The 26332-nt window shown below is 49.9% G+C and overlaps 2 protein-coding genes across 13 annotated transcripts in view; one reads left to right on the top strand and one right to left on the bottom strand.

The window, feature by feature from the left end:
• The first annotated feature begins 110 nt into the window (after nt 1-110).
• On the top strand, nt 111-6097 carry LOC114772561 (microfibrillar-associated protein 3-like). Of its 2 annotated transcripts, none has more exons than XM_028965451.1 (3): nt 111-1474; nt 3099-3484; nt 4596-6097. In XM_028965451.1, exons 2-3 carry the CDS (start codon nt 3232-3234, stop codon nt 5504-5506), a joined length of 1164 nt encoding a protein of 387 aa, XP_028821284.1. In that variant the 5' UTR covers nt 111-1474; nt 3099-3231; the 3' UTR covers nt 5507-6097. The 2 variants fall into 2 exon arrangements, with proteins under 2 accessions (XP_028821284.1, XP_028821285.1); XM_028965452.1 differs by lacking the exon at nt 111-1474 and adding an exon at nt 2402-3019.
• Nucleotides 6098-8028: 1931 nt separating this feature from the next.
• The window catches only part of LOC114772556 (H(+)/Cl(-) exchange transporter 3-like), a 21901-nt gene continuing 3597 nt past the window's right edge, over nt 8029-26332 (bottom strand). For 3 of the 11 annotated variants that reach the window (XM_028965435.1, XM_028965444.1, XM_028965443.1), the window contains 12 exons: nt 23025-23185; nt 21724-21823; nt 20977-21164; nt 20749-20871; nt 20037-20243; nt 19546-19626; nt 18360-18905; nt 18100-18286; nt 17620-18018; nt 15370-15586; nt 14330-14405; nt 11571-12912 (listed from right to left, as the gene is read on the bottom strand). In XM_028965435.1, coding sequence (XP_028821268.1) covers nt 12742-12912; nt 14330-14405; nt 15370-15586; nt 17620-18018; nt 18100-18286; nt 18360-18905; nt 19546-19626; nt 20037-20243; nt 20749-20871; nt 20977-21164; nt 21724-21823; nt 23025-23185 — 2456 coding nt within the window. In that variant the 3' untranslated portion in view covers nt 11571-12741. Of the gene's footprint in view, nt 10179-11570; nt 12913-13672; nt 13719-14329; nt 14406-15369; nt 15587-17619; nt 18019-18099; nt 18287-18359; nt 18906-19545; nt 19627-20036; nt 20244-20748; nt 20872-20976; nt 21165-21723; nt 21824-23024; nt 23186-26142 lie in introns of those variants that run through there. The other 8 variants (XM_028965441.1, XM_028965434.1, XR_003743991.1 and 5 more) reach the window with 7 other exon arrangements.

The following is a 26332-nucleotide window of genomic DNA, read 5'->3' as shown; positions in this document are numbered from 1 at the left end:
GTTCTTTTAGTAGGTTTTCTTTTATGTTTAGTGCAGTTGTCTCTCCCATCCATCCTTAGGGGCACATGAAAAACACTGCTCAAAAAAAAGGGGGAACACACAAATCTTAGATCTGAGTAAATGAAATGTTCTTTTTAAATACTTCTTCACTTTGTTGAATGTGCTGACAACAAAATTTTTTGATGGAAATCAAATTTCAGTTGGATTCAGGTCTGGGGAACGGGCGGGCCAGTCCATAGCATCAATGCTTGCGTCTTGCATGAACTCCGGCCACATGAGGTCTGGCGAGCACATAGAGAGCTGTGCGACCCCCTAAAGAAATGCATCAGTACGTCAGGAGACGTGGAGGAGGTTGTGGGAGGGACCACTGTTTGGGATTTGAACCTGCAACCTTTAAAGTTTCCTTTACGGCCCATTGCTTGACCTCTGCATGTCCCTCCTTCAGCAGGCTGTTTGGTGAACTAATGAGAAGCATTTGTGTACAACCTGGAAATGTAACTCCAGGGTGTGCAACGTGAAACGATGTACAGGTCTCAGTTTGCACAGCAGATTCAAGGTCAAAGCCCACGTGACTCTCTCGTCTGTCACATTCTTTCCTACTGTGGCCATTCTTTGCGCCAGCTGCCTGCTGGGCAAGTAAATACTTAACAGGGTCCTTGCGGCGACTTGTGAACTGAGAACAGATGAGAACTGTTGATGACAACACGGAACTGAGAACAGATTTCCACATGATTATGCAGACCTTCCTAATATAATTGGCCCAGAAATCTTTACAAATGAATGAAGGAATTATTATGACAAAAAAAATTAATAGCGTCGATCTGTTCCGCTGAGGCACAAAGTGGGCGATTTTTCATGGCTCCAGCAACGTCTGCGGTTCCATAATGATTTTTACCACTCCTAATATAGCAGGCTGTTTTCTAATAACATATCTGCCAGGTTTGATTGTTTTCTGCCTTTTTATTAAAGTCAATATTAGTGGACACAAAAGGCAAACGTGAATAGATAATACTAAATTATAAGTATAAAATATAAAACATAAACGCATACGGGGTCGTACGTAGAAATTGACGGTGAAAAGAAAACGTTTTATTGTTGGTATCTGGCAACAGCAGGTAGAGCGCTGTGCAGGCGCCTCGCCAGTGTTGCCAGGTCTGCTCACTTTTTCATCTCCTGAAAATCGCAGAGCGGTTTCCAAGAATTCAGGAGATACATCAGACGGCAGATTTTACACTGTGTTCATTGTAATAGCATTTTTAATAATAACATATATGTTTTGTCGCGCGCCATGTGGCTTCGTCAAGCGTCACTTCGCCCTGACCTGTTGGCGTGTATGTGTCGCGATCTGGCGCCCCCGCCTGTGGTGAAATGGCAGCGGCGGGGTAGCGGAAACACGGGCCGCGTCCCTGCGCCGTCTTCTCTCCGTTTTCTGTTTTCTCCCGCTAACCTGCCGCTGGATCCGGTGCTCACGACGGTAGGAAGACGGCCGGCCGCCGTGCTCTTACCGCCGCGGTGTGTTTCTCGTCAATGCGCGCCGCTCCATTGTTTTTTTTTGCCTGTAGGACGCGCCACGTTCCGTGCGGATCGTATTTCTTTCTTTTTTTTTTTATCGAGAATTTCCGTCGCGGCTTCGTCGCGGTTTTACTGCAGATTCCTGAAAAGAAAACGACTCGTTTCCTTCATATTGATTTTTATCCCGTGTATAAAGATACTAATAATCTAACATTTTACCGACTGTATAGAAATTGTACATTCGTTAATGTTTCTTTGTTCAGGCGCTATTGTTCACAGGATGCACAAAACACGTAAAACAAAATTTTAAACGTTCCTGCTACATTTCAGGTATTTTTATATATATATATATATATATATATATATATATATATATATATATATATATATATATATATATATGTAATCCTCTGGGAAGGATTAACGTCTATATGGCGCGTGACGTCATCACGTTGATCTTTTATAATAGAATAGAATAATGGTAGAATTATGGCAGGTGCGTTTATAAACCGATATCTGCATTATATTTCTTGCTTAGATATTATAAATTACAGTGGCCATAAATCCTGGTTTATAATTCTACGTAAAACCTGCACCAGTGTGTGCATCTGTGCTGCATCTGTTCGGTATTCCTGGGAAGTGTCCAGGTGGAATTCCGAAGGACTGTAGCAAACACGTCCGATTACTCCGCAAATGTTACGTTTATACGTAACATTTATATGTTACGTTTAACCACTTTTAGACCAGTGACATTGTTTTCCCGTGCATCACACCATCTTGGTCGTTTTAGTTGCATATATTGGTATTACATGAACAGAATTTTATTGGAAGTGTTGCACAGTTTGGACGCCCGTTATACATTGAAATATTTGGTGCATTAGTTTTGCTAATGTGTTCACAGAATTTTATAGTGGAACTTGGTGAGACTAGTTTTCTGTGTTCCGTGCATCACATGGCAAGGTTTTAAACTGCTTTTGTGGCTTTTATCATAACTTTATATTGAACTACCCAGTAGTAAAGTACTACATACAAGTCACACTTGTTGATAGTTGTGACCACTAGTTACGGGGACAAAGTAACTTGTGTTGTCAAAATGTCCCGTGCATCACGTAGAGAACCGTACTTTTGCTAAAGTTAATAACAGTATAAACTTTAGAGCGTGATCAGTGAATCCGGTTTGTGTTCAAATTCTCCGAAAGTCCACTGTCTGCCTCGTCGCGTCCGACTCGGGTTCGTCGCGTCCGACTCGTCCGGTTTCGACTCGGGTTAGACTCGTCGCGTCCGACTCAGGGTCGACTCGGGTTGGACTCGTTGCGTCGGACTCATCGCGTCCGACTCGGGTTCGGCAGCGGGGCGTTCGACTCGTCGCGTTGGAATCGTCGCGTCCGACTCGTCCGGTTTCGACTCGGGGTCGACTCGTTGCGTCGGACTCGACTCGTCTCGTCCGACTCGTCGCGTTCGACTCGTCCGGTTTCAACTCTGGGTCAACTCGGGTTCGACTCGTCGGGTCAGAATCATCGCGTTCAACTTTTTTGATTAAAACCCGCTGCCGAGTGACCGATCTGTGCCTTTTCTGTCCTCTGTAGCGCGATGTTCTGTCTGATGGACGTGAGCCCGGACGCCCCGCTGCCGTCGCTCTGCAGATAGCCGACCCCTCACGCCATGCAGACCCACCGCGGTGGCACGTTCCTCTCAGCAGCTGACGGTCTTTAGACGAAAATGAGAGGGCTAGACGGATACGCCGTGCTGCTGCTGTCCTTCGCCTGCGCCGCAGCGGCCTTGGAGCCGGTCCCGGCAAACAGGAGCGCTGCTGAGAATGCGACAGATGGCCTGGTCCCCACGGTGCTCGCCAAAAGCAGCCAGATTATCGCCCGAGAGGGGAACGGCGTTCTGATCGACTGCAACGTCACCGGAGAGCCCTTCCCCAGCGTCAGGTGGTACAACTCCCACGGGCGGCTGCTGGACGCCGACGGTACGAAATGGACTCTCTCCAACTAGCTGAACACAGGCTTTCCGAATCAGAAACCGAAATGAAAAAGGTCCCAGAGCATCACGTGACCTCAGGAGGGAGGGAGGGAAGGATGGACGGACGGACGGTGGTGCCGGGTTTTTGTCCAGCTGCCCCTGCTTGTTACTCGGCGAGAGACGTGGTCATTTTTTTGTCTTCTCCTTCTTGTGTTCCCTTTTGTACGGACGTAGAAGCATGGCGGGCTCCCTTTATAGCTTTCCGCTCATCCGGGAGAAACTAAGCCTCTTCCACCACGTTAACGGCTTTAATCTCCGGCCCCCGTGCTTTTTAAATCACGTTTCAGCGCAGCGGCTGCATTATGCACTAATGAATCGGCGCTTCGGTGGTGGTAGATGCAGAGGTCGGCGCGACTACAGCTGGCAGAATCTCCTCTTGGTGGAGTTATTATAACCACGCTGTCAAGTTTTAGATGTGCCATTATTAATAGTAAATTATAATATTATTAATATGACGGTAATTAAAGGTCCCCTATTATGAAAATGTGAGATGATTGAACATTAATACGAGTTCCCCAGCCTGTCTACGGTCCTGCAGTGGCTAGAAACGGCGATGGGTGTAAAGAGTCTTTTGGTCGTTCTGCTTCACCGTTCAGAGCTCAGACGGTCGAATTTGTCCCCCTTATGATGTCATAAGGGGAAAGGTTACCTCCCATTTCTCATGCTTCTCCCGCCCCGCCCCTAAAACTTTCTCCACCAACTGTCATGGCTTCCGAATGTGAGAAGTTGCTCGGTGTTTGGATGTATTATTTAGTTCCGTCACGCAAGACTGAAGAACGTGGTTGGTGGACGGTGTTGATGACGTTATTTCCGGCTCAACTTCTATAGGCCGCTCTCCTCCTCGTCCCGCCTCTCTCCACCTCATTAGCATTTAAAGCTACAGGCGGTGAAACGGTGCATCCTGGTAAACTTCATTGTGGGACTGGATCAAAGTGGCTGTAATTCTGCACCAAGAGACCTCAGATACAGAATTGGGGACCAACAAGACCGACATAGAAGCAAAAAAATCATGTCAGGGGACCTTTAAATCGTATTTAGTTTGTTTGTGTTTTTTGCAGATGGGAAGTGGTGGCTCTTGGACAACGGCATGCTCAACATCACCAGCGTCACCTTCGCCGACCGCGGCAAGTACACCTGCACGGCGTGGAACGCGCTGGGCTCGGCCAACTGCACGGTGACTCTGCGCGTGGTCTTCACCAGCGACAGCATGGGCGTGTACTACATGGTGGTGTGTCTGGTGACCTTCACCATCATCATGGTGCTGAACGTCACGCGCCTCTGCATGATGAGCAGCCACCTGAAGAAGACGGAGAAGGCCATCAACGAGTTCTTCCGCACCGAGGGCGCCGAGAAGCTGCAGAAGGCCTTCGAGATCGCCAAGCGCATTCCCATCATCACCTCGGCCAAGACCCTGGAGCTCGCCAAGGTCACGCAGTTCAAGACCATGGAGTTCGCGCGCTACATCGAGGAGCTGGCCCGCAGCATCCCGCTGCCGCCGCTCATCATGAACTGCCGCACCTTCATGGAGGAGATCCTGGAGGTGGTCGGGGTGGAGGAGATGCGCCACACGTTCGTCCGGCAGGCGCCCGAGGGCCACGAGGGCGCGGGGGGCGGAGCCGGGTGCCGGCTCGGGGCGCGGTCCGTGGGCGACGTCTTCACCGTCCTGCGCGAGCGGGAGAGGCCGCGGGAGCGCAGCGACTCGCCCGCCGCCGACTCGGACGACGCCTCGCTGCACGAGCAGCCGCAGCAGATCGCCATCCAGGTGTCGGTGCACCCGCCTCAAGCCGGTACCGTGGAGGCGGAGCTTTCTGTGCCTCCGCCCCCAGCCCCGGCCCCCTCGACTGTGGAGGAGGAGCCTGGGGAGGAACAGGAGAATAAGATGGTGGAGGAGGAGGAGGAAGAGAACGAGGAAGAGGGAGGCTCCGCACCGACACCGAACAGCAACATAGTCTACGAAAGTCACGTGTGACGCAACGGGACACGCCCTCTCTATGCATATACAGGTCAAATCCATAGGTCAACACTTTTAAAAAAAATCTGAGCCTCTTTTTAACGTTAGCCGCGCTCCTCTTCCCCGAATGTACGCCGTTCGGTACTATTTATTCATTTACGCTTGTTTTACTTATTTACCCGAGTTAAAAGTCCGCGGCGCCTTTTCTGTTTCCCCGGGCAACGTGCATGTTGATCAGCATGCAGCTCGGTTGATGAATATGGCCAATCGTGACTTTCTCTCTTTCTTTCAGGGCGATCGTGATATGTAAATGCGGCCCAGCTTCGAGTCGGATACGGTAGTCGCGTGGCGGTGGCGCGGCGGTCCCAGGCTTCTGTGTGAAATCAGGCCCCTCCCCTCCTCTGTCCTTGTTCCAGTTTTAAATTAAGCTCGCCACCTGAAACTAGGCCCGTTTCCCCACCTCTGGGACCGGGCCTTTTCTGGAGGCTTCAACCATGTTCTGCTGCAATGGTGCTCTTCATAGACGACTCACTTCAGTTCGATTGTGTTCTTTTTGTTCTACTTCTTCTTGTAGTGGAAAAACACAAATAAAACTTTTTTTTTTTCTTCTTTTTGCTGTGGAACCACATCTGTTTCTGTTTATTCTTGTTCACATTAAAGAGGAACAGAAGAAGATGAAGCTCTGTTCTTCAACTGTTTCAGTTCGAACGTGAGGTTTGGGAGAAGAGCTGGACGTTCCATGCGGTCATCTGACACTAAAACTGCAGAAACAAACATTAAATCCCCAGTCAATGTTTGCCTGAGTGCAACAGCTCATCTTCACATGATAACTAGTGTTCCCTGTTACCTTTAGATCATTAGCAGTGATGCAGAGAGAAGTTTAAAGGTCCCCTATTATGATGTCATAAGGGGAAAGGTTACCTCCCGTTTCCCACCCCTTCCCTAAAACATGATCTCCACCGACCGCCGTGGCATCCAAACGTGTGGCGCATCGCAGTCGCTTGGTGCTTGGATGTAAAAATGAGCACAAATATATTTTTTAATTCCGTCACACGAGACTTTGAAGAACCAGCAGGTTCATTTTATTTCTTGATGTCATTTCCTGCTCAACTTCTATAGGCCACTCTCCTCCTCATTAGCATTTAAAGCTACAGACGGTGAAATCTCATTGTGGGACTGGATCAAATCCTCCAAGAAATGAATTAAGTTCATTATGTTGAGTGACGTCATTGTGATTTCATTGACTCTCGAACCTTCGGTCGATTAATCTGATGTCACAAATACATGAATGTCTGGTACAGAAGTACTAAATCCATTACAGCACAATCCTAACTTCTGGTACGAGGTCAGCCATTAATACAACACACTGTGACAATGTGCAAAGACACGCCCACCATTTCCCATAATTCAACTGGTCGATCACAGTACTGGTTTGGCTATTTTGTCGAAACGGCCCAGTGGCAGTAACCTAGTGGGTTAGACTCTCGTCTATAAGGTCCCAGGTTCAAGTCCCACTGAGTGGGACACTGAACTCTTGAGTGTCTCCAGGGGGACTGTCCCTGTACCCACGGCCTGAAACATTTTATGCATCTCAGTACTCTTGAACTGATTTGAACTACTAGCAGTGGCATGAAATTGGAAGACAATTTAAAACCTGACCACTAGGATCACGCTGCGTCGTGTTCTGAAAATGTCATCCTATTTCGAACCCGCTGTGACACAAGAGACGCTGGGTGTCGCATGCCAGCGTCGTGTCGGGTTGGTCTGGACGTGAAGCTGGAGCTGAGGACCTCACTGCAGTTTCTCTGCATGGTTGCCATAATATTCCAAATCCAGTGAAAACGTCAAGCCGGGACCTCATGCGGAAAGTCCAATTTGATTCCTGGTCACGGAGGACACTTGTCCTGCCCGCTTCTTGTGTTTACCTTCATTTGGCCCCCTGTCTCGGCTTCCTTACTCGTCCTCCGCCACCAGAGAGACCATCGCGCAGTGACGTCCCGTGTAAAGGCCGGATCACGTGACCAGTCACAGACTGTAACGCTACATGTATCAGTTGGTATCAATAGACCCCGCCCCTCTCCCGCAACAGCCAATCGTCTGCATCACAACGAAAGAAGCGGGAAGAGCGGGTGCCGAGGAAACTTTACTTTGTGGGAATTCGATGTTTAATTTGGAAGCAGTTTTACTTTTCTTAAGAAAAGAATCTCGAAACGGAGGTAATATTCAACAGAACGAATACCGTTTCATACAGTTTACCGGTCAATTCTCTGTGGTTTAAACCTGGTTTGCTCGGGTTATATATTCTGCCCGTTTACTTGGTGTGGAAGCTAACTGGAAGCTAATTTTAGACCAGATACCTGTTTATTAGCCCATTTTTTTCCCTCTTTGTCTATTTAAAATGTCATTTATTGTCAGATCAAATTTAAACTATGAGTCTTCAACAACTACAGTAATGGCCATGGTGTCATTTTACAAAAAAAAAAAAAAAAAAAAAAAAAAAATAGTAACCTCTATATAAGAATATAAACATAAAACAATTCTGATCCATAATTTAAAACAATTTATTTTCTTTTTTACAGTTTTAAATGTACAATCAAACCTTCAATCATACATAAAATTCATACGTTTTGTACACCTCTAGCACTAATATAAATAAAAAAAAAAAAAAAAACCTAAACACTGAGATCAAGTGAACAAAGACGACGTGTTCATAATTACACCGACTCCCCGCCAGTCTGGCCAGAAAATGCCGCTCTTTCCACAGGGAAGATGCTGACACGGTTGCCATGGGGACGAGGAGAGAGGACCATGCATGTGAAGCCAGGGCCACACGGACGCTCGGGTTCAAGTAAGCGCCGTCCCCACGGCCAATTCTCCGCAGAATTACGAAAGTAAAGAAGCGCTAAACATTTTCAGGACTAGATTGCTGTAGTTTAGAGAAACTTTAATTCTTTTGTAATTTGGCATTAATTAACTTCTGAACAGAAGATGACAGAAAAACGACAGTCGTGTAGTCCGCTGCTGGACGCCATTCAAGCATTTCTCCTATAGGGGCAGCAGTGGACCCCGCTGACTGGTAAATGTACACTGGGAATATACAGATAAAAGTAGCAGTTTTATAACAGGAAACGGAACTTCAGGAGCCAGTTGACACGGAACTGGACACGGAACTGCGGGGACTTGACTGGCGGCCGATGACAGGAAACAGGAATTCCAGGATTGGATTTGGAACACCTCGGCGTATCGTACACGTAGTTCTGGATCTTCTTCTCACGTGGGCGGAGGGGAACGTAAATGAACACACACCCGCTTCTGCTTCTGCTTCTCTCTCTCTCTCTCTCTCTCTCTCTCACACACACACACACACACGCGCACGTTGTTATAATGCTTTTCCATGGTTGATGCAGATAAAGCTACAGGGATCACCGGACCGCCTGGCTGGAATGTAGGGCGGATATTTCCCCCCGTGTTTTTACAGGTAAACATTACTCGGTAGTAAGGGAGTGTGACCGCAGAGGGAACCCCGTCCAGGTTGTTTCATCTCGACCTTTAGCTGTCCCCGGCCCGAAAAAAAGGTCAATCAACAGCGGTGAGGGTACGTTGACCGTGAGCAGGATGGCGTGTGTGTCTCTCTAGTTCCTGGCCAGCAGGGGGCGCCCTCGCGACCCGAGTCCGGATCTGGGCAGCGTGGGGGTGGGGGTGTTGGCGTGTGGTCATGAGGACGAGTTGTCCAGCAGGCGAACCTCCTCCTCGCTCTCCTCCTCCACTCTCGCATGGGTGCTGAAGGATGGAATTAGTTGAACATTATGGACTCGGGGTCTTGGTTTGCCATCTGGGCCATGTGACGGAGGATGTCTTTTTTTGTAATAATACCAAGGAGACGCCTGTTGACAGACAGGGAGAGAGGGGGGTCAGTCAGGAACACGTGCTGAAGGAGATCCACTTCATCTTCTTCAGAGGTCAGAGGTGAACGATCATCTCCACCGCTAAGCCAACCAAAAGATGAGCGGAACGTGCCGAGTAAAAGTGCCCGAGCAGGAAGCAGGAAGCCCGAAACCAGAACGGGAGAGTGATTCTCAGCGGATCACCGAAGGTGGCGAACCGGGGGCCTGTGGGGCATCGTTTGCTCCAGGCTTCTATGGCCACTGGTCATTTGTACAACCTGGACTCCGCCCCCAGAGAGGAAACGAGACCCCACGGCCCCCGGCACCCGTCGAAACGCACGCTTCAGGACTCCCCGTCACGGGGTGACCGGAGGTGGGAAACGTGCAGCAGAGAGACCCTTACATCCTGGACATATTAGGAGAGGGCGGTGGAAGCTACACGGAGAGTTCCGGATTGTTGTGTGTGTGAAAGCGCAGAATTTCACTAGCGGGTTAGTAACACTGATCAGGAGGCATGAAACACTAGTGAAATGTGGCGCGCGCACACACACACACACACACACACACATCAGCGGGACTGGTATAAATATATATATACACAACTGTTGACTGGGATGGGGACAGTCGCTAACGCTAAGGGGTCTTCTACAGCCACACGGTCACCACGGCAACAGCACTCCACGTCTAGAGATTCTCTACAGCAGGATTCACAAAGTAGGGTGGAAGCTTTCTGTCGTGCTACAAAACGGTGGTTACTCGCCAATTCAACACGGCAGCTCTACACTCTGGGGTCAGAGGTCATCGATCTGTCGTAGAGCCAAGGAGCAGGAAAAGGAGAGAGATGCAAAAGTCAATTTGTGTGCTCGGGCGATAAATGTATAGAGTTTATATATATATAAAAAAAATTAAAAATGAACAGAACTACCAATAGAACGGCAACTACCTCAACAATAAAGTACGGCTGCACGATTAATCCAAGTTTATATTAGATTAATTGTACATTCGGATTTCAACATTAAAAATACAGAGGGTTTGAAAAATTGCTGTTACTTTTAAATGTAATTTGTGAGCTCAATCAGAAATTTGTGGATTTTTGAAGAATGGGAATTTATGAAAATACCAAATGGATCAAGAATCGTGCAGCGCTAAATTATAACTATATACAGTTATAATTTAATCTTTTTCCATTTGACAGTTCCCCAAAAACACACATATTTGTCTATTAGAGTTCCGGAATGTTAAAGAGTCACCGCAGTAACGTCCCCAGTGAGCCTGAAAACCCCCCCGAAGCTGATTGGCTTGTTAGGTGTTGGTGGGCGGGGACTGCCAGACATCGTTTTCACTCAAAGTTTCATGCATCCCTTCTAAGAGGCGGGGCCTAAGAAGTGTGGGCAGAGTCAGGGCGGGGCTAATCACCAGGGGCTCCACGCGTTCCTTGAGCTCTTCCAGATGCTCTAAAATGTTCTTCTTAGTGATGATTCCCAACACAATCCTGCAAACACACACCACCACCATGTTGACTTACCGCACACACAGACACACACACTGCGACACAACACAAATCAGAATAAAACCAAAGAGCAACATTCAACATAAGCAATACTCAACAAATTATCTCACATTAAATTAATGATAAAATGATAAACAATTCCAAAAAAAAGGAAAAAAACGTATTCATAAATAAAAGAACAAATGAAAGAATGAAATAATTGCACCAAGGTGGGTGTGTACGTCAGCCTCGCCCAGCCCACAAGACCCCGAGTTCTTGCTGAGAAAAACGTGCCATCGACCACTTACCGTTCTCTCTCACCCGAACCCTACCCACAAGGCGTGGCGAATAGCGCCGGTGCTGGTGCCACAAACACAGTGGAATACTAGCGGTAATTTATTATCCTTCCACTGCTGAAATTCCATAATCGTGAGATGAAGATCTGGGGGAAAAAATGTTATCCATCTTCAATGTGATCCCCACCAAAAAGGGAACTTTCGACTGTTAAAGCTCTATTGTTGTACTGGTTAGTACTGATTAATACTGATCAAATCTGTGGAAAAATCTTGACTATTAATTGCTAATAGTCCAGGAATTTATTCTAATACGACCTATTATTAATTGAATTCCTGTATAAAAATAAAAAAATTTTACAAAAAAAAAAAAAAAATAGTAACCTCTATATAAGAATATAAACATAAAACAATTCTGATCCATAATTTAAAACAATTTATTTTCTTTTTTACAGTTTTAAATGTACAATCAAACCTTCAATCATACATAAAATTCATACGTTTTGTACACCTCTAGCACTAATATAAATAAAAAAAAAAAAAAAAACCTAAACACTGAGATCAAGTGAACAAAGACGACGTGTTCATAATTACACCGACTCCCCGCCAGTCTGGCCAGAAAATGCCGCTCTTTCCACAGGGAAGATGCTGACACGGTTGCCATGGGGACGAGGAGAGAGGACCATGCATGTGAAGCCAGGGCCACACGGACGCTCGGGTTCAAGTAAGCGCCGTCCCCACGGCCAATTCTCCGCAGAATTACGAAAGTAAAGAAGCGCTAAACATTTTCAGGACTAGATTGCTGTAGTTTAGAGAAACTTTAATTCTTTTGTAATTTGGCATTAATTAACTTCTGAACAGAAGATGACAGAAAAACGACAGTCGTGTAGTCCGCTGCTGGACGCCATTCAAGCATTTCTCCTATAGGGGCAGCAGTGGACCCCGCTGACTGGTAAATGTACACTGGGAATATACAGATAAAAGTAGCAGTTTTATAACAGGAAACGGAACTTCAGGAGCCAGTTGACACGGAACTGGACACGGAACTGCGGGGACTTGACTGGCGGCCGATGACAGGAAACAGGAATTCCAGGATTGGATTTGGAACACCTCGGCGTATCGTACACGTAGTTCTGGATCTTCTTCTCACGTGGGCGGAGGGGAACGTAAATGAACACACACCCGCTTCTGCTTCTGCTTCTCTCTCTCTCTCTCTCTCTCTCTCACACACACACACACACACGCGCACGTTGTTATAATGCTTTTCCATGGTTGATGCAGATAAAGCTACAGGGATCACCGGACCGCCTGGCTGGAATGTAGGGCGGATATTTCCCCCCGTGTTTTTACAGGTAAACATTACTCGGTAGTAAGGGAGTGTGACCGCAGAGGGAACCCCGTCCAGGTTGTTTCATCTCGACCTTTAGCTGTCCCCGGCCCGAAAAAAAGGTCAATCAACAGCGGTGAGGGTACGTTGACCGTGAGCAGGATGGCGTGTGTGTCTCTCTAGTTCCTGGCCAGCAGGGGGCGCCCTCGCGACCCGAGTCCGGATCTGGGCAGCGTGGGGGTGGGGGTGTTGGCGTGTGGTCATGAGGACGAGTTGTCCAGCAGGCGAACCTCCTCCTCGCTCTCCTCCTCCACTCTCGCATGGGTGCTGAAGGATGGAATTAGTTGAACATTATGGACTCGGGGTCTTGGTTTGCCATCTGGGCCATGTGACGGAGGATGTCTTTTTTTGTAATAATACCAAGGAGACGCCTGTTGACAGACAGGGAGAGAGGGGGGTCAGTCAGGAACACGTGCTGAAGGAGATCCACTTCATCTTCTTCAGAGGTCAGAGGTGAACGATCATCTCCACCGCTAAGCCAACCAAAAGATGAGCGGAACGTGCCGAGTAAAAGTGCCCGAGCAGGAAGCAGGAAGCCCGAAACCAGAACGGGAGAGTGATTCTCAGCGGATCACCGAAGGTGGCGAACCGGGGGCCTGTGGGGCATCGTTTGCTCCAGGCTTCTATGGCCACTGGTCATTTGTACAACCTGGACTCCGCCCCCAGAGAGGAAACGAGACCCCACGGCCCCCGGCACCCGTCGAAACGCACGCTTCAGGACTCCCCGTCACGGGGTGACCGGAGGTGGGAAACGTGCAGCAGAGAGACCCTTACATCCTGGACATATTAGGAGAGGGCGGTGGAAGCTACACGGAGAGTTCCGGATTGTTGTGTGTGTGAAAGCGCAGAATTTCACTAGCGGGTTAGTAACACTGATCAGGAGGCATGAAACACTAGTGAAATGTGGCGCGCGCACACACACACACACACACACACACATCAGCGGGACTGGTATAAATATATATATACACAACTGTTGACTGGGATGGGGACAGTCGCTAACGCTAAGGGGTCTTCTACAGCCACACGGTCACCACGGCAACAGCACTCCACGTCTAGAGATTCTCTACAGCAGGATTCACAAAGTAGGGTGGAAGCTTTCTGTCGTGCTACAAAACGGTGGTTACTCGCCAATTCAACACGGCAGCTCTACACTCTGGGGTCAGAGGTCATCAATCTGTCGTAGAGCCAAGGAGCAGGAAAAGGAGAGAGATGCAAAAGTCAATTTGTGTGCTCGGGCGATAAATGTATAGAGTTTATATATATATAAAAAAAAATTAAAAATGAACAGAACTACCAATAGAACGGCAACTACCTCAACAATAAAGTACGGCTGCACGATTAATCCAAGTTTATATTAGATTAATTGTACATTCGGATTTCAACATTAAAAATACAGAGGGTTTGAAAAATTGCTGTTACTTTTAAATGTAATTTGTGAGCTCAATCAGAAATTTGTGGATTTTTGAAGAATGGGAATTTATGAAAATACCAAATGGATCAAGAATCGTGCAGCGCTAAATTATAACTATATACAGTTATAATTTAATCTTTTTCCATTTGACAGTTCCCCAAAAACACACATATTTGTCTATTAGAGTTCCGGAATGTTAAAGAGTCACCGCAGTAACGTCCCCAGTGAGCCTGAAAACCCCCCCGAAGCTGATTGGCTTGTTAGGTGTTGGTGGGCGGGGACTGCCAGACATCGTTTTCACTCAAAGTTTCATGCATCCCTTCTAAGAGGCGGGGCCTAAGAAGTGTGGGCAGAGTCAGGGCGGGGCTAATCACCAGGGGCTCCACGCGTTCCTTGAGCTCTTCCAGATGCTCTAAAATGTTCTTCTTAGTGATGATTCCCAACACAATCCTGCAAACACACACCACCACCATGTTGACTTACCGCACACACAGACACACACACTGCGACACAACACAAATCAGAATAAAACCAAAGAGCAACATTCAACATAAGCAATACTCAACAAATTATCTCACATTAAATTAATGATAAAATGATAAACAATTCCAAAAAAAAGGAAAAAAACGTATTCATAAATAAAAGAACAAATGAAAGAATGAAATAATTGCACCAAGGTGGGTGTGTACGTCAGCCTCGCCCAGCCCACAAGACCCCGAGTTCTTGCTGAGAAAAACGTGCCATCGACCACTTACCGTTCTCTCTCACCCGAACCCTACCCACAAGGCGTGGCGAATAGCGCCGGTGCTGGTGCCACAAACACAGTGGAATACTAGCGGTAATTTATTATCCTTCCACTGCTGAAATTCCATAATCGTGAGATGAAGATCTGGGGGAAAAAATGTTATCCATCTTCAATGTGATCCCCACCAAAAAGGGAACTTTCGACTGTTAAAGCTCTATTGTTGTACTGGTTAGTACTGATTAATACTGATCAAATCTGTGGAAAAATCTTGACTATTAATTGCTAATAGTCCAGGAATTTATTCTAATACGACCTATTATTAATTGAATTCCTGTATAAAAATAAAAAACTCCCTTCCTTCAAACGTGGCACATCTGAAAAGTGAAAGTTGGTGATATGAAGTATGAAAGTTGCCATGGAGACACCGCAGAAGCGCGTACACATGCCATTGACACCAGGAATCGTTCCGAGAGATGGAATTTGCATGCAGACGGGTGCAGCGTAAGCAGAGGTGGCCACGCGAAAGCCAGCACGGTGGCGCGAGGGGACAGAGACAGGACGTGACCCGCATCACCACATCCCCCCGCCCACCATCCAACGCTTCAGCGCGGGTCGGAAAAGTGCAACGCATCGCGAGGCCCACAGCACCCATCGCCCCCGGCGCCTCACCCGTTGTGGGTGACCAGGCACTGGCGGAGGCCCAGCTTGCGGAAGATGTCCACCACGATCTCCATGGGGGTGTGGTCCGTGACCGTGAAGGGGCTCATGTCCAGGATGGAGCGCAGCTTGAGCGGACGGGGGCTGTCGGCGGGCAGGGTGGGGGCGTGCTGGGTGAAGTACACTCGGGAGTTCAGCATGATGCCCTCCTGCTTACGACGTGCGTTTTCTGTTGGAGACAAAAGAGAGGACGTTGTGAAGTATTTCTGAACGATCAGTGGAGGCGCGTTCACCAATTTTACACCAAAACCCAGCTGTTTCACTGTAAAAATGGGAAGTTGTCACACGTGCTCAAAAACACCATCCTTTTTCAGGGTAAGAAACGTGTAACTTGACAACACCGGTCCAACAAAGGTGACATTGTACAGCTTGAGCACAGACGTGGTGGCCTATACCTGCCCTAATGGGTCGCCACCATGTTTATAGATCACTGGCACAGTGGCACGAATGGAAGAAGCTACTTATATGGGGCTGTGACATCGCTAAATTCAATAAAGGGTTGGAAATTAATGATTAATGGACTATTAAAATAACCGTTAGTAGCAGCCCTAGACTTATTTAAAGTGTCCTCTATGCCACATCCAGTCACTCTTGAACTAAAATTCTAATAAATCTGCATGCTGATAGTGGGAGTGGCCACGTCAGCGTACAAGGGGTATTAGGTTGTTTAGAAAGCTGTCAATCACGCCTGCAGGCTCCTCCCCTTTTTCAACTTTGTTAATAAAAATCTCTCTAAAGTTCATCTTAACAGAATGGACTGGGTGGGTAGTTAGGTAACCAGCAACTAGTGGCCACTCCCTGAAGTCATCAGTGCGGGGACACTTCATCTAATATAGTCAAAATCATTGACAAAACCACCAAACAGGAAGTCTGCCCATCTCAGCCGATATTCAGCCAACTGACATAATAGTATAAGGTTTCCCTGGTGGTGGTGCTGAATAAATTATAGCGCAGTGAAAATCTGGTCCAGGGCCACAGGGTCAAATTACATTTTGGCCCCTGGTGTCCAGTGCAGAGCGTCTGGTAAACGGCATTTTTTAAAACTGAGGGTGGGAAACTACGCACAGGGAAAAAACACAACGCGATAACGGCGCTCAAATCCATTCTGAGAAGCGGGCGGGCCCAGATAAAAGCCGAAAGGCCTGGTATCAGCAGGGCGGAAGCCGCTCTACGCCCGCGGGTGCAGCTTGGTCCACGCCCGTGGATTACCAGACGGCTGCGCTCGCACCGAGAAGCGGTAAATATTTCAGGTTCTCAAGTCCGTTTCAATGTCTGCAACCCCATAAGCCCTCGGAGGGCGTTGGAAGGGTCGAGGGAAGCTGTAATCCGGTGACGTGCCCTGTACCCAACCGTGAGAAAGTCCTGGCCGGACATGCAGCTGCTGTAATAAACACGACCACGTCGCTCCAATCCTGCACTCGTCCTGGTTCTCGCTTACAGAGCCCTGCGTGGTCCAGCACCCGAATGCACCGCCTGTTAGTGGTCCCTCGTACTCGACTGACAACTCGAGGCCGTACGACCTGCGCGCTGCTGATTCAGTGGAATCTCAGTTTTACGGTTCCCGTGTTTCGTTTTCTGCTACGCCTCTGCTTGTTGTTTATGTAATGTTTTATACTGCGTTTCTGGGATTCTTCCACGTTTTATTTTGTCTCACCGTTGTACGGCACTCTGTGACTTTCTGTCTGTGATATAAGCGCTTCAAATTACTTACCGCATTTACCTTGGAGCCAAGATGACGGCGCTGCACTAACTTCGAGTGCACCATCCAAAATGGTGCACTTAATGTCAGTATGTAACGCTGTTTAAATGTTACATGTAGCACCAGGTTACGTCTAACACGTATGTAGCTGGAATGACAATAAAGCTCAACTTCAACTTAAGACGTCCTTATCCAGAGCGCCTTACAATCAGTAGTGACAGGGACAGTCCCTGAAGACACTCAGGGTTAAGTGTCTTGCTGAGGGACACGATGGTAGTAAGTGGGGTTTAAAGCTATGACGCATGCTGATATATTTCATGGGTTAGTTAGTACCGAACAGGCCAAAAGTCTGGACTCCACATGTGTTCATTCACAGTTTTGATGCCTTCAGTGAGAATCTACCAACGTAAATGGTCATGAAGATAAAGAAAACACGTTGAATGAGAAGGTGTCTCCAAACTTTTGGCCTGTACCGTATTTTGAAGGCTCACAACTTAGCTCACCGATGGCGATGGTGATGTCCCTACGGAGGGCAAACCCCACCAGCCGCTGTGACTCCTTGGACACGATGACGGGGAAACCGTTGTAACTGGTCTCGCTGATGATGGTCTGCAGCTCCTCCACGGTGAGGTCGTCCTGCGTGAGCACGGCGAGGGGTGGGTCGCTTCGGCGCGGCCGCATCACCTCCCGCGCCAGCGTGGTGTGGGTGAACTCCTCCTTCGCGTCCAGGAAGGGGTAGCCGTTGAGGCGGATGTGCGCCTCGTAAATCCCCTCGCGCCCGAATGCGTCGCCCACCCACTTGCTGGTCATCACGGCCGCCATGAGCGGGACGATGTACTCCAGCCCCCCGGTGAGCTCGAACACGATGACCACCAGGGACACGGTCATCCGCGTCACTCCACCTGAGCGGGAAAATTGCCACACTTTCTCGGGCTGGACGTTTATACGATATACTCGCGAACCCCCAAAAAACGAGCACTCACCCAGACAAGCAGCCGCACCCACCATGGCATAGAGGCCGGGGGTGATGCAGTCGGCGCCCACCTCGCACCACTCCTTAAACAGGAACCAGTCGTGGTGGTAGTACGCCAGCTGCTCCACCGCGATGCCCACGATGCGCCCCGCGATCGCCCCGATAGCCATGCTGGGGATGAACAGGCCCGAGGGCACCTGGAGACGGGGAGAAGGACGGTGAGCGCCGCCCGGGACGGGGACGGGTCCACGCGGAGGACGCGCGGCTCACCTTGAGTCCGAAGGTGAAGATGGTCATGACGATCTTGAAGATCAGCGCCAGGCAGAGCTGCCACATGGCGGAGTAGACGCCGGGCGTGGACGGCTGGCTGGAGACGTCGGAGTAGGCGCGGGTGCCGTTCATCTGGCTGCGGTACTGGCAGAGCTGCGAGGACTCCAGCGGGCCGCAGTCGGTGAAGAGCTCCTTGATCAGCTCGCTGGTGTTCTGGCGCGTGTAGGGGTTGGGGAACGCCACGATGGCCGTGATGGCCGCCACGGTGATGACCTCCAGCACTGGGTACTTGCCGAAGCGCGTGGACTTGCGGCGCCGGCACCAGGCGATGTTGGCACGGATGAAGAAGGCGCCCCACAGGCCCCCGAACACGCCCAGCAGGATGAAGGGCACCAGCTCGAACAGGTACCAGGGCGTGTGGTACTCCACGTAGAACAGCACCAGCCGGCTGTTCCCGAACGGGTTGATGGAGCGCAGAACGAACGCCGCCACCAGCGCGGCGAAGAACGAGCGCCACAACGTCTTCAGGGGGAAGTAGTAGCTCACCTACACAACGTTAGCAGAGAACGTCCAACAGATTAATCCCCACCAGACGCCATTTCTCTGACATATGAACCTCAAAATCGTGAATGTCACCAGCACCAGCAAGTTTGGGCTCCTTGCCTAGCGGGTGAACGTGAAAGCAGCACACGGTGCACAGAGTGAAATTTGTCCTCTGCATTTATCCATCACCCTTGGTGAGCAGTGGGCACCATGACAGGCCCCGGGGAGCAGTGTGTGGGGACGGTGCTTTGCTCAGTGGCACCTCAGTGGCACCTTGGCGGATCGGGATTCGAACCGGCAACCTTCTGATTACGGTGCCGCTTCCTTAACTGCTAGGCCACCACTTTCTCACTGTGGGTGAGGATGTGAACCCGTAATTGGAAAATTCCAATTTGAATTGTTTGAATCCCACACACTGCTCCCCGGGCGCCTGTCATGGTGCCCACTGTCACCAAGGGTGATGCATAAATACAAAGGACACGTTTCACCGCGTCACCGTGTGCTGTGCTGCAGTGTCTCACAATGACTAGTTATCCAATAAACTGGTCTGAAGGTCGAGCAGGCTCATTTTTATCAAGGTTCCGAACCCCTGTGCTCAAATGCCAGCGAGTCCAGGCCTTGGTATCTGTAATCGAGAACATACCTCCTCCAAGCTGAAGAGGACTCCTCCTATCGGAGCACCGAACGCCACGGACACGCCAGCCGCCGACGCTGCCGACAGCACCTGCAGGTGGAACACGGCAGCAGTCAAAATCCCACACGAACTGCAGCAGATCTAAAGTTCACCCAAAACGTTCACGTGTGGACGTTCTGATGGAGCTGATCACAATATGCTTACTGTCCACTTCCTGGACAGTAAGACCTGGAAATTGTGTTCTACACGCCTATTCATTTCCACTCATGCTAGTACGATGATCCGAGTTGAAATTTACCACAATCGTTGATCTAGATCATATAAAACCAACGACCCTACATCCTGAATCCTAGGCTCGGTATCACCAAGGCTCGGTATCAACATACATCCCGTTCCTTTTTTAAAAATATGGCATTTCCACTGATGTAGACCAGTAAGTATGAAGAGAATGAAGAAGTTCTAGACCCGAGTGGTCCATGGACAAAAAAAGACAGACAGACCTCTCGTTTCTTGGCCTCGTTCTTGCTGTACTTGGGGAAGAGGTAGCTGAAGATGTTGCCACAGCAACAGGCCACGTGCACGAGCGGCCCCTCTTTGCCCAAACTGAGTCCCGAGGCCACAGCCAGGACCAGCGTGATGGTCTTGATCATCAGGGTCCACTTCCCCAGGTAGCCCCGGATAATAAACCCGCTCAGGATCGTCTTGATCTGCCGGGGACAGGGAGACGTGGTAAAAATTACGGGTTTTGGGGTGGCCCGTTGCCCTGTGCGCATCTCTCTTCTTCTGCTGCTGCTTTTATTCCTTCAGCACTAAGAGCAGCGTATTCAACTCTAACCTGGCACCCCCACAAACATGTCACGTCCACGCGAGAACGCCTTTCTCTAAAACGGATTTTCAGTTTGTAAAAGAATTGTGCTTTAACGCCCCTCCAGACCTGTAGGTGGCGCTGTACCTCCCCGCTCCTGCCCGGTGGGTTGAGCCGCGTAGAAAGGTGCAGCGTAGGGAGGATTTCTTGTAGGACAAGTATGATGCGCTTAGGGTTAAAGGTCGGGTTGGAGGTTGGCCAGACCGCACGGAATTTTGAAGTGACCCGTAGGTGTTAATTTACTTTCATTTAACGCTGAACTCTGGGATTGGTCGGTCACAGCTGTCTGGAGGTGGCAGGGAGACTGGGTTCGAGAGTTTGTCCGGACGGTGGCTGGGGGGACTCACCTCAGGGATACCAGAGCCGCAGGCGTAGGGGGCGAACACCTTCACCAGACACACGGCCAGGAAGGCGAAGGACAGAGCCCAGAAGGTGTACATGAAGTAGTTCATGATGTAAGAACCTGGGCCCTGAGAGGGAGAGGACACGTTAACCGTGGCGTAAAGCGGTTGGCGTATTTCTGCCTCAAAAAACGTGTCGATTCGTAAGGAAATAAAGCAGGAGCGGGCGCGTACTTCTGCCTGACCCAGGATCAGCTCGGCCCACGAATTCCACTGCGGACACTTGTCCCTCTCGGCGAACGTGGTCTCGTTGGAGCCCCAGCAGCACTGCTCGTGGTTGAACCACATGGCGCTCAGACACACGCCCTCCTTCAGGTCGTTCATCCAATCGGCTGCGATGTCGATCACGCCAGCCAGAGCACCTGAGAGACCAAGGGGTCACATGACCGTTCCTCTTTCGTTTTAAAGCGCGGACTAGTGTGTCCTCTTCAATCATCACATCTTCTGTTGCAAATATGTAACACCGGTATCAAAATCCAGTTGTTACAGGGACAGTCCCCCCCGGGGAGGTATGGGGTGGTAATGGCTAAGTGGGTAAGACCCTCGTCTATGAACCAGACGACCCGGGTTCAAACCCCACTTACTACCATTGTGTCCCTGAGCAAGACACTGAATCCTGAGTGTCTCCAGGGGGGGACTGTCCCCGTCACTTCTGACTATAAGGGCGTCTGGTAAATACCAGAAATGTAAATGTAACAAGTGGGGTTTGAACCTGGGACTTTGTGGTCTTCTGACCCACCAGGCTACTCCCACCCTCCTCCCAGTCTAGCTGCAGCACGGTTCAAACCGCCACCAGGCCGAGGTTTCAGGGCCGTGTACATTTCACTCTCCGACCTTCTGAAACCCCGCAGTAGCTGCGAGCGAAGAAATCGCAGGGCGCAGCAGCGATGATCCCTTTGAAAACGTGTCTCCTGGCCGTACCTGAGGCCAGTCCGGTCAGGGTCACCACCAGCCATCCGGACCAGGCGTCGTACAGGCTCTTGGTGAACTCCCACGCTGACTCCTTCTTCTTACTGTTAATCTACACACACACACACACACACACAAAATGAAGCAGCTTCTCGGGAATTACATCGATATTCCCGAAGGAACGCCGCGTTCCCGCCACTCTCGGCACTGTGTGTGGACACTGTCCTCTATTACACAGCGGAGAGCTGTAACACAGCACAGGCGGACGAGGATCCGGCTCATGGATCCGGCCCGCGTTCTCCGGAGTAATCGGAGACGGGAAGTGTTTAAACAGCAGACACCTGTGCTCCAGTCCAGGTCACATGAGGCCTCGCACAGAACTTCCGGGTCAGGGGTCACGCTGTCGTCAAGGTTTCAAATAAGTGAATAAATAAAATGTAACTCATCTCGAAAGATCGTGCCTTCCGGCAGGAATATTTTAATATCGCGATACACAATATATATATTTACCACTAATGCTGAATTATATATAATGTATTTAACCAAGATGTAATATATGTTAATTTGAACTATGTACAACTCCGGTAGCAAGCGCTCAAGTGTCCCTTTTTATCTTTTCCGCTTTGTTTCGTGTACATTGAGGATGTCCTTCTGCACTGAGGGGTGGTGGACAGTCCTAATTATGATTGCTCAGCGATAATAAGGTCTTTAATTTAAAACCCTTTCCGCTATACTAATTGGGATATACTGGCAACAGAACCAGGCCGACCAGATTTGAGCTTTGTTTCGACTAGCATGACAAAAACTACGAAACAATTCTAACAGCCTGGCGGCCGGACGCAATTTCCACATTTCGAAAAGGAGACGTGTCCGGGGAAAAGACGATGTCTGCTCCAAAACTGTGTGGACTTTCACGGATCTCTTCCGGCACACCTCAGAGGCACCTGATCGGGATTCGAACCAGCAAACTTCTGATTACGGGGCCACTCCCTTACCCGCTAGGCTGCCGCCGCCCCGCCATATGTTCCCTCTCGCCCCCTTGCGGGGCAGTAGTGGCCTAGCGGTTAAGGAAGCGGCCCCGTAATCAGAAGGTTGCCGGTTCGAATCCCGATCCGCCAAGATGCTACTGAGGTGCCACTGAGCGAAGCACCGTCCCCCCACACTGCTCCCCGGGCGCCTGTCATGGCTGCCCACTGTTCACTAAGGGTGATGGTTAAATGCAGAGGACAAATTTCACTGTGTGCATCGTGTGCTGTGCTGCTGTGTATCACATGTGACAATCACTTAACTTTTAAAAACGTATATATCCCTACCTTCCGGTGTCGCTCGCGGTCCTTGCACTTCTCCCGCACCCAGTCGATGGTGTGGAAGTCGTCGTAGGTCCCCACGCCAGGAATGGGCTCCTCCAGCAGGTCCAGCAGGTGGGTGGAGCTGCTCACCACCCCGCCGCCGTTGGACATGGCGTAGTTAGAGCCTGCGGGGACGGAAACGTCAAAATGCATTTGAATGCAAAATTAGAAGGAAACCTCTCGTTAACCGCGGTTAGTCGTCACATGACCAACACGCCCAGCAGGGATAGTTCCCGAAACAGCGGGCGGCTCGGAAGTGCGGGAGGCCAGGCCACGCGCCAAACGGGAGCTCACAGCAAGCAGGCTGCAGGCGTGGCGCACCGCCGGCCTGCTAACGCGGCTAACCAGCTTTACTCGCGTCATTCACACAAAACCAGACAAAACCAGCTTCCTACACAAAGGCAACACTGAAACGTTTCGTCTGTATTTAACCGTCACCCTGAGTGAGCAGTGGGCACCATGACAGGCGCCCGGGGAGCAGCGTGTGGGGACGGGACCTTCACCTCAGTGGCACCATGGCGGTTCGGGACTCGAACCCACAACCTTCCGATTAACAGCCAGGCCGCAGCTGCCCCACGGTACACGGTCTGTAGCGGTGTACTGCTGGAACTACACCACTTCGAAAGGACTGCAAGGCGCTCAACATGTTTTTGGACGTGTGCAAAAGAATATAGAACTACATTTCCCATCACCCCTCACTCTGGCTGACAAGAGACGGGGAAATTTACCCCGACTCACAGATCTCTGCTCGCTCTTTTTTTTTTTGCTATTATGATTTTTACACACAGAAGTGAGTGAAATAACAGTAAGTGTGAACTTTGTGTCAAAAAAACAACAATTTACTGACACAAGATGGGCCTGAAATCGGCCTGTACGTGAAAATGCGGTAACTAGCGCTCAGCAGGGCGTCACGAGGCCCAGAAATCCAGAACCGATCCAGAGAACGTGGAGTAATCTGTGCGGAATGTAAATGCCCAGGAATGTAAAGACGTGTGAAATTCAGGCCTATATAAAACCGTGACCGTGAAACCGATCGTGGGCCCGTTTCCAGCCATGGTGTGCGCTGGGGTGACGTCTCATCGCTCCGGTCTCCGAGGAACGAGACGTGATGCGTCCAAGGTACATTTCAAACCGCACAAACGGAACACTTACAGCACACACCAGCAGCAAACCGCGATCCGGCGTGGAGTTTACGCTCAGACGGACAGCGCTTTGGGCCACCAGGTTGAGGAACTGACGATCTGATGGACAGACAGGCGGAGGGGGGAGGGGCTACAACTGCCTACCTGCCACTCATTCCACCAGAACATCACAGCCTCTGAAGACAGAAGGTGATCAACACGAAGGAGGAGACATGCCATCTTGTACTCTCCGCGCATCTGTGCGCGTGGAAATAATTTAGGCCCAACGTGGGACAGTGGCGACCCCCCGATGTAGGTCCCGTCCCCACACGCTGCTCCCAGGGCGCCTGTCATGGTGCCCACCAAGGGTGAGAGTTAAATCCAGAGGACACGTTTCACTGTGTGCTGCACTGACAACGACAATCATCTCACTTTCACACCAGGAAAGTGGTTGAGGTTGCGGCATCTGAGAGTCGGACCGGGTTCCACACGACCGCGGGGCTGTCATGTCCGACTGGCTGCCATCAGAGAGGGAAGCAGAAGACAGGATTTCATAAACCGATTACTGACATTCTTCCCATGATAATGAGAGACGAGTCCAGACGGTGTTATAATCTGGTCGAGGTCAGGCTGGTAGTAGCCTAGCGGGTAACACACTCTCCTATGAACCAGAAGACCCAGGATCAAACCCCACTTACTACCATCGTGTCCCTGAGCAGGACAACTAACCCTGAGTGTCTCCAGGGGGGGACTGTCCCTGTAACTACTGACTGTAAGTCAATCAGGGCGTCTGGTAAATGCTGTAAAAAATGTAAATGGTACAGAAATGAACATCAAGTGTATGAAGTAAGAATTAAATAATTACCATGGTAACACTCATTTAACAAAAAAAAAACAACATTTGGCTAAATAATTGATACTGAGAAATCCAATATCAGCCAAAATGCATGAATGAAGAGCAAAACATAGATGGAGGTGGCAAGAGAAATCACAAAGTCCCCCCGTCCTCAGGTGGCTTCGCCGCCGCCACCCATCCTCCCACGGCAGAGCTTAGCGCTGAGTCAGAGCTCAGACTCCGCCTCCCTCATCCTCACCCCGTTCCCACACGAGTCGAGAGGAAAAAAGGTACGCAAGTCACGTTCAATTCTGATCTCAGAGCAACACACCTCCACAAAAACCGTCCCCGACGTCACGGAAACCAAACCCGGGTACCACTTTCAGTTCAGCGTGCGAGGTTCTACCCACCCGGTCTCCATTACACGTCTAAATCCGTAGAGGAAGCACGCGTACGTCATCATCACACATCCCGTCACACCACGGTGGCGGTTCAGAAGGTCTGGTGTCGTGTCACGTACCGGGTACGAACCGGCAGGTCCTCCAATTTCCCAATTTCACCAACACACACTAAACATCTCTCAAGCTCAAGTATTCATGCAAAGCAGCCAGATATTCGCAGAAGAACGACTGACTTGTCTCAAAAAAACAATCAAATCAACAAGTCTTCATCTATTGGCCATATCTGAGGAAACACACACACGCGCACACACAAACACACACACACACACAAACACACACATACAGAAGGCGTATTTGCTTAATAGAACAAAATACTTCAGCAATCACACCCTTTGCATTCACTACAGTGTAAAGTACACACACACACACACTCCACCAATCAGTGATAAGACTCACGGCCCCACATACACACGTATTTGGCAGGGCTCAGCTAACTCTCCATAATGGCTGCCCCTCTCTCGCTCTCTCTCTCTCTCCCCGGGTCAGTTGTTGTCAAGGTTAACGTACAAGGAGCGAGAAGCGACCGTGTTTACCACACGATCACACACACACACACACACACACACACACACACACACACACAGGCTCCAGTCGACAGACACGCCGCAGCCAGCCGGATTATGGACGCGAGGCGCGGCGGGTGGGGGAGGGACGGCGCGTCGTACCTCGCTTCGGCAGCTCCTGCAGAGGAATGGCGTCTCCTCCCCCGTCGTAGGGGAGGTACGGGTCCTCCGACCGCTCCTCCATGGCGAGGGCGAGCGCAGCTAGGCAGCTCGGGAGGGAACGCCGCCTGACATGTTCATACGCCGCGCGTGTGTGTGTGTGTGTGTGTGTGTGTGTGTGTGTGTGTGAGCA

This window comes from Denticeps clupeoides, unplaced genomic scaffold, assembly GCF_900700375.1.
Source record: "Denticeps clupeoides unplaced genomic scaffold, fDenClu1.1, whole genome shotgun sequence".
Lineage (NCBI taxonomy): Eukaryota > Metazoa > Chordata > Actinopteri > Clupeiformes > Denticipitidae > Denticeps > Denticeps clupeoides.
This window is presented reverse-complemented; position numbering and strand designations above follow the sequence as displayed.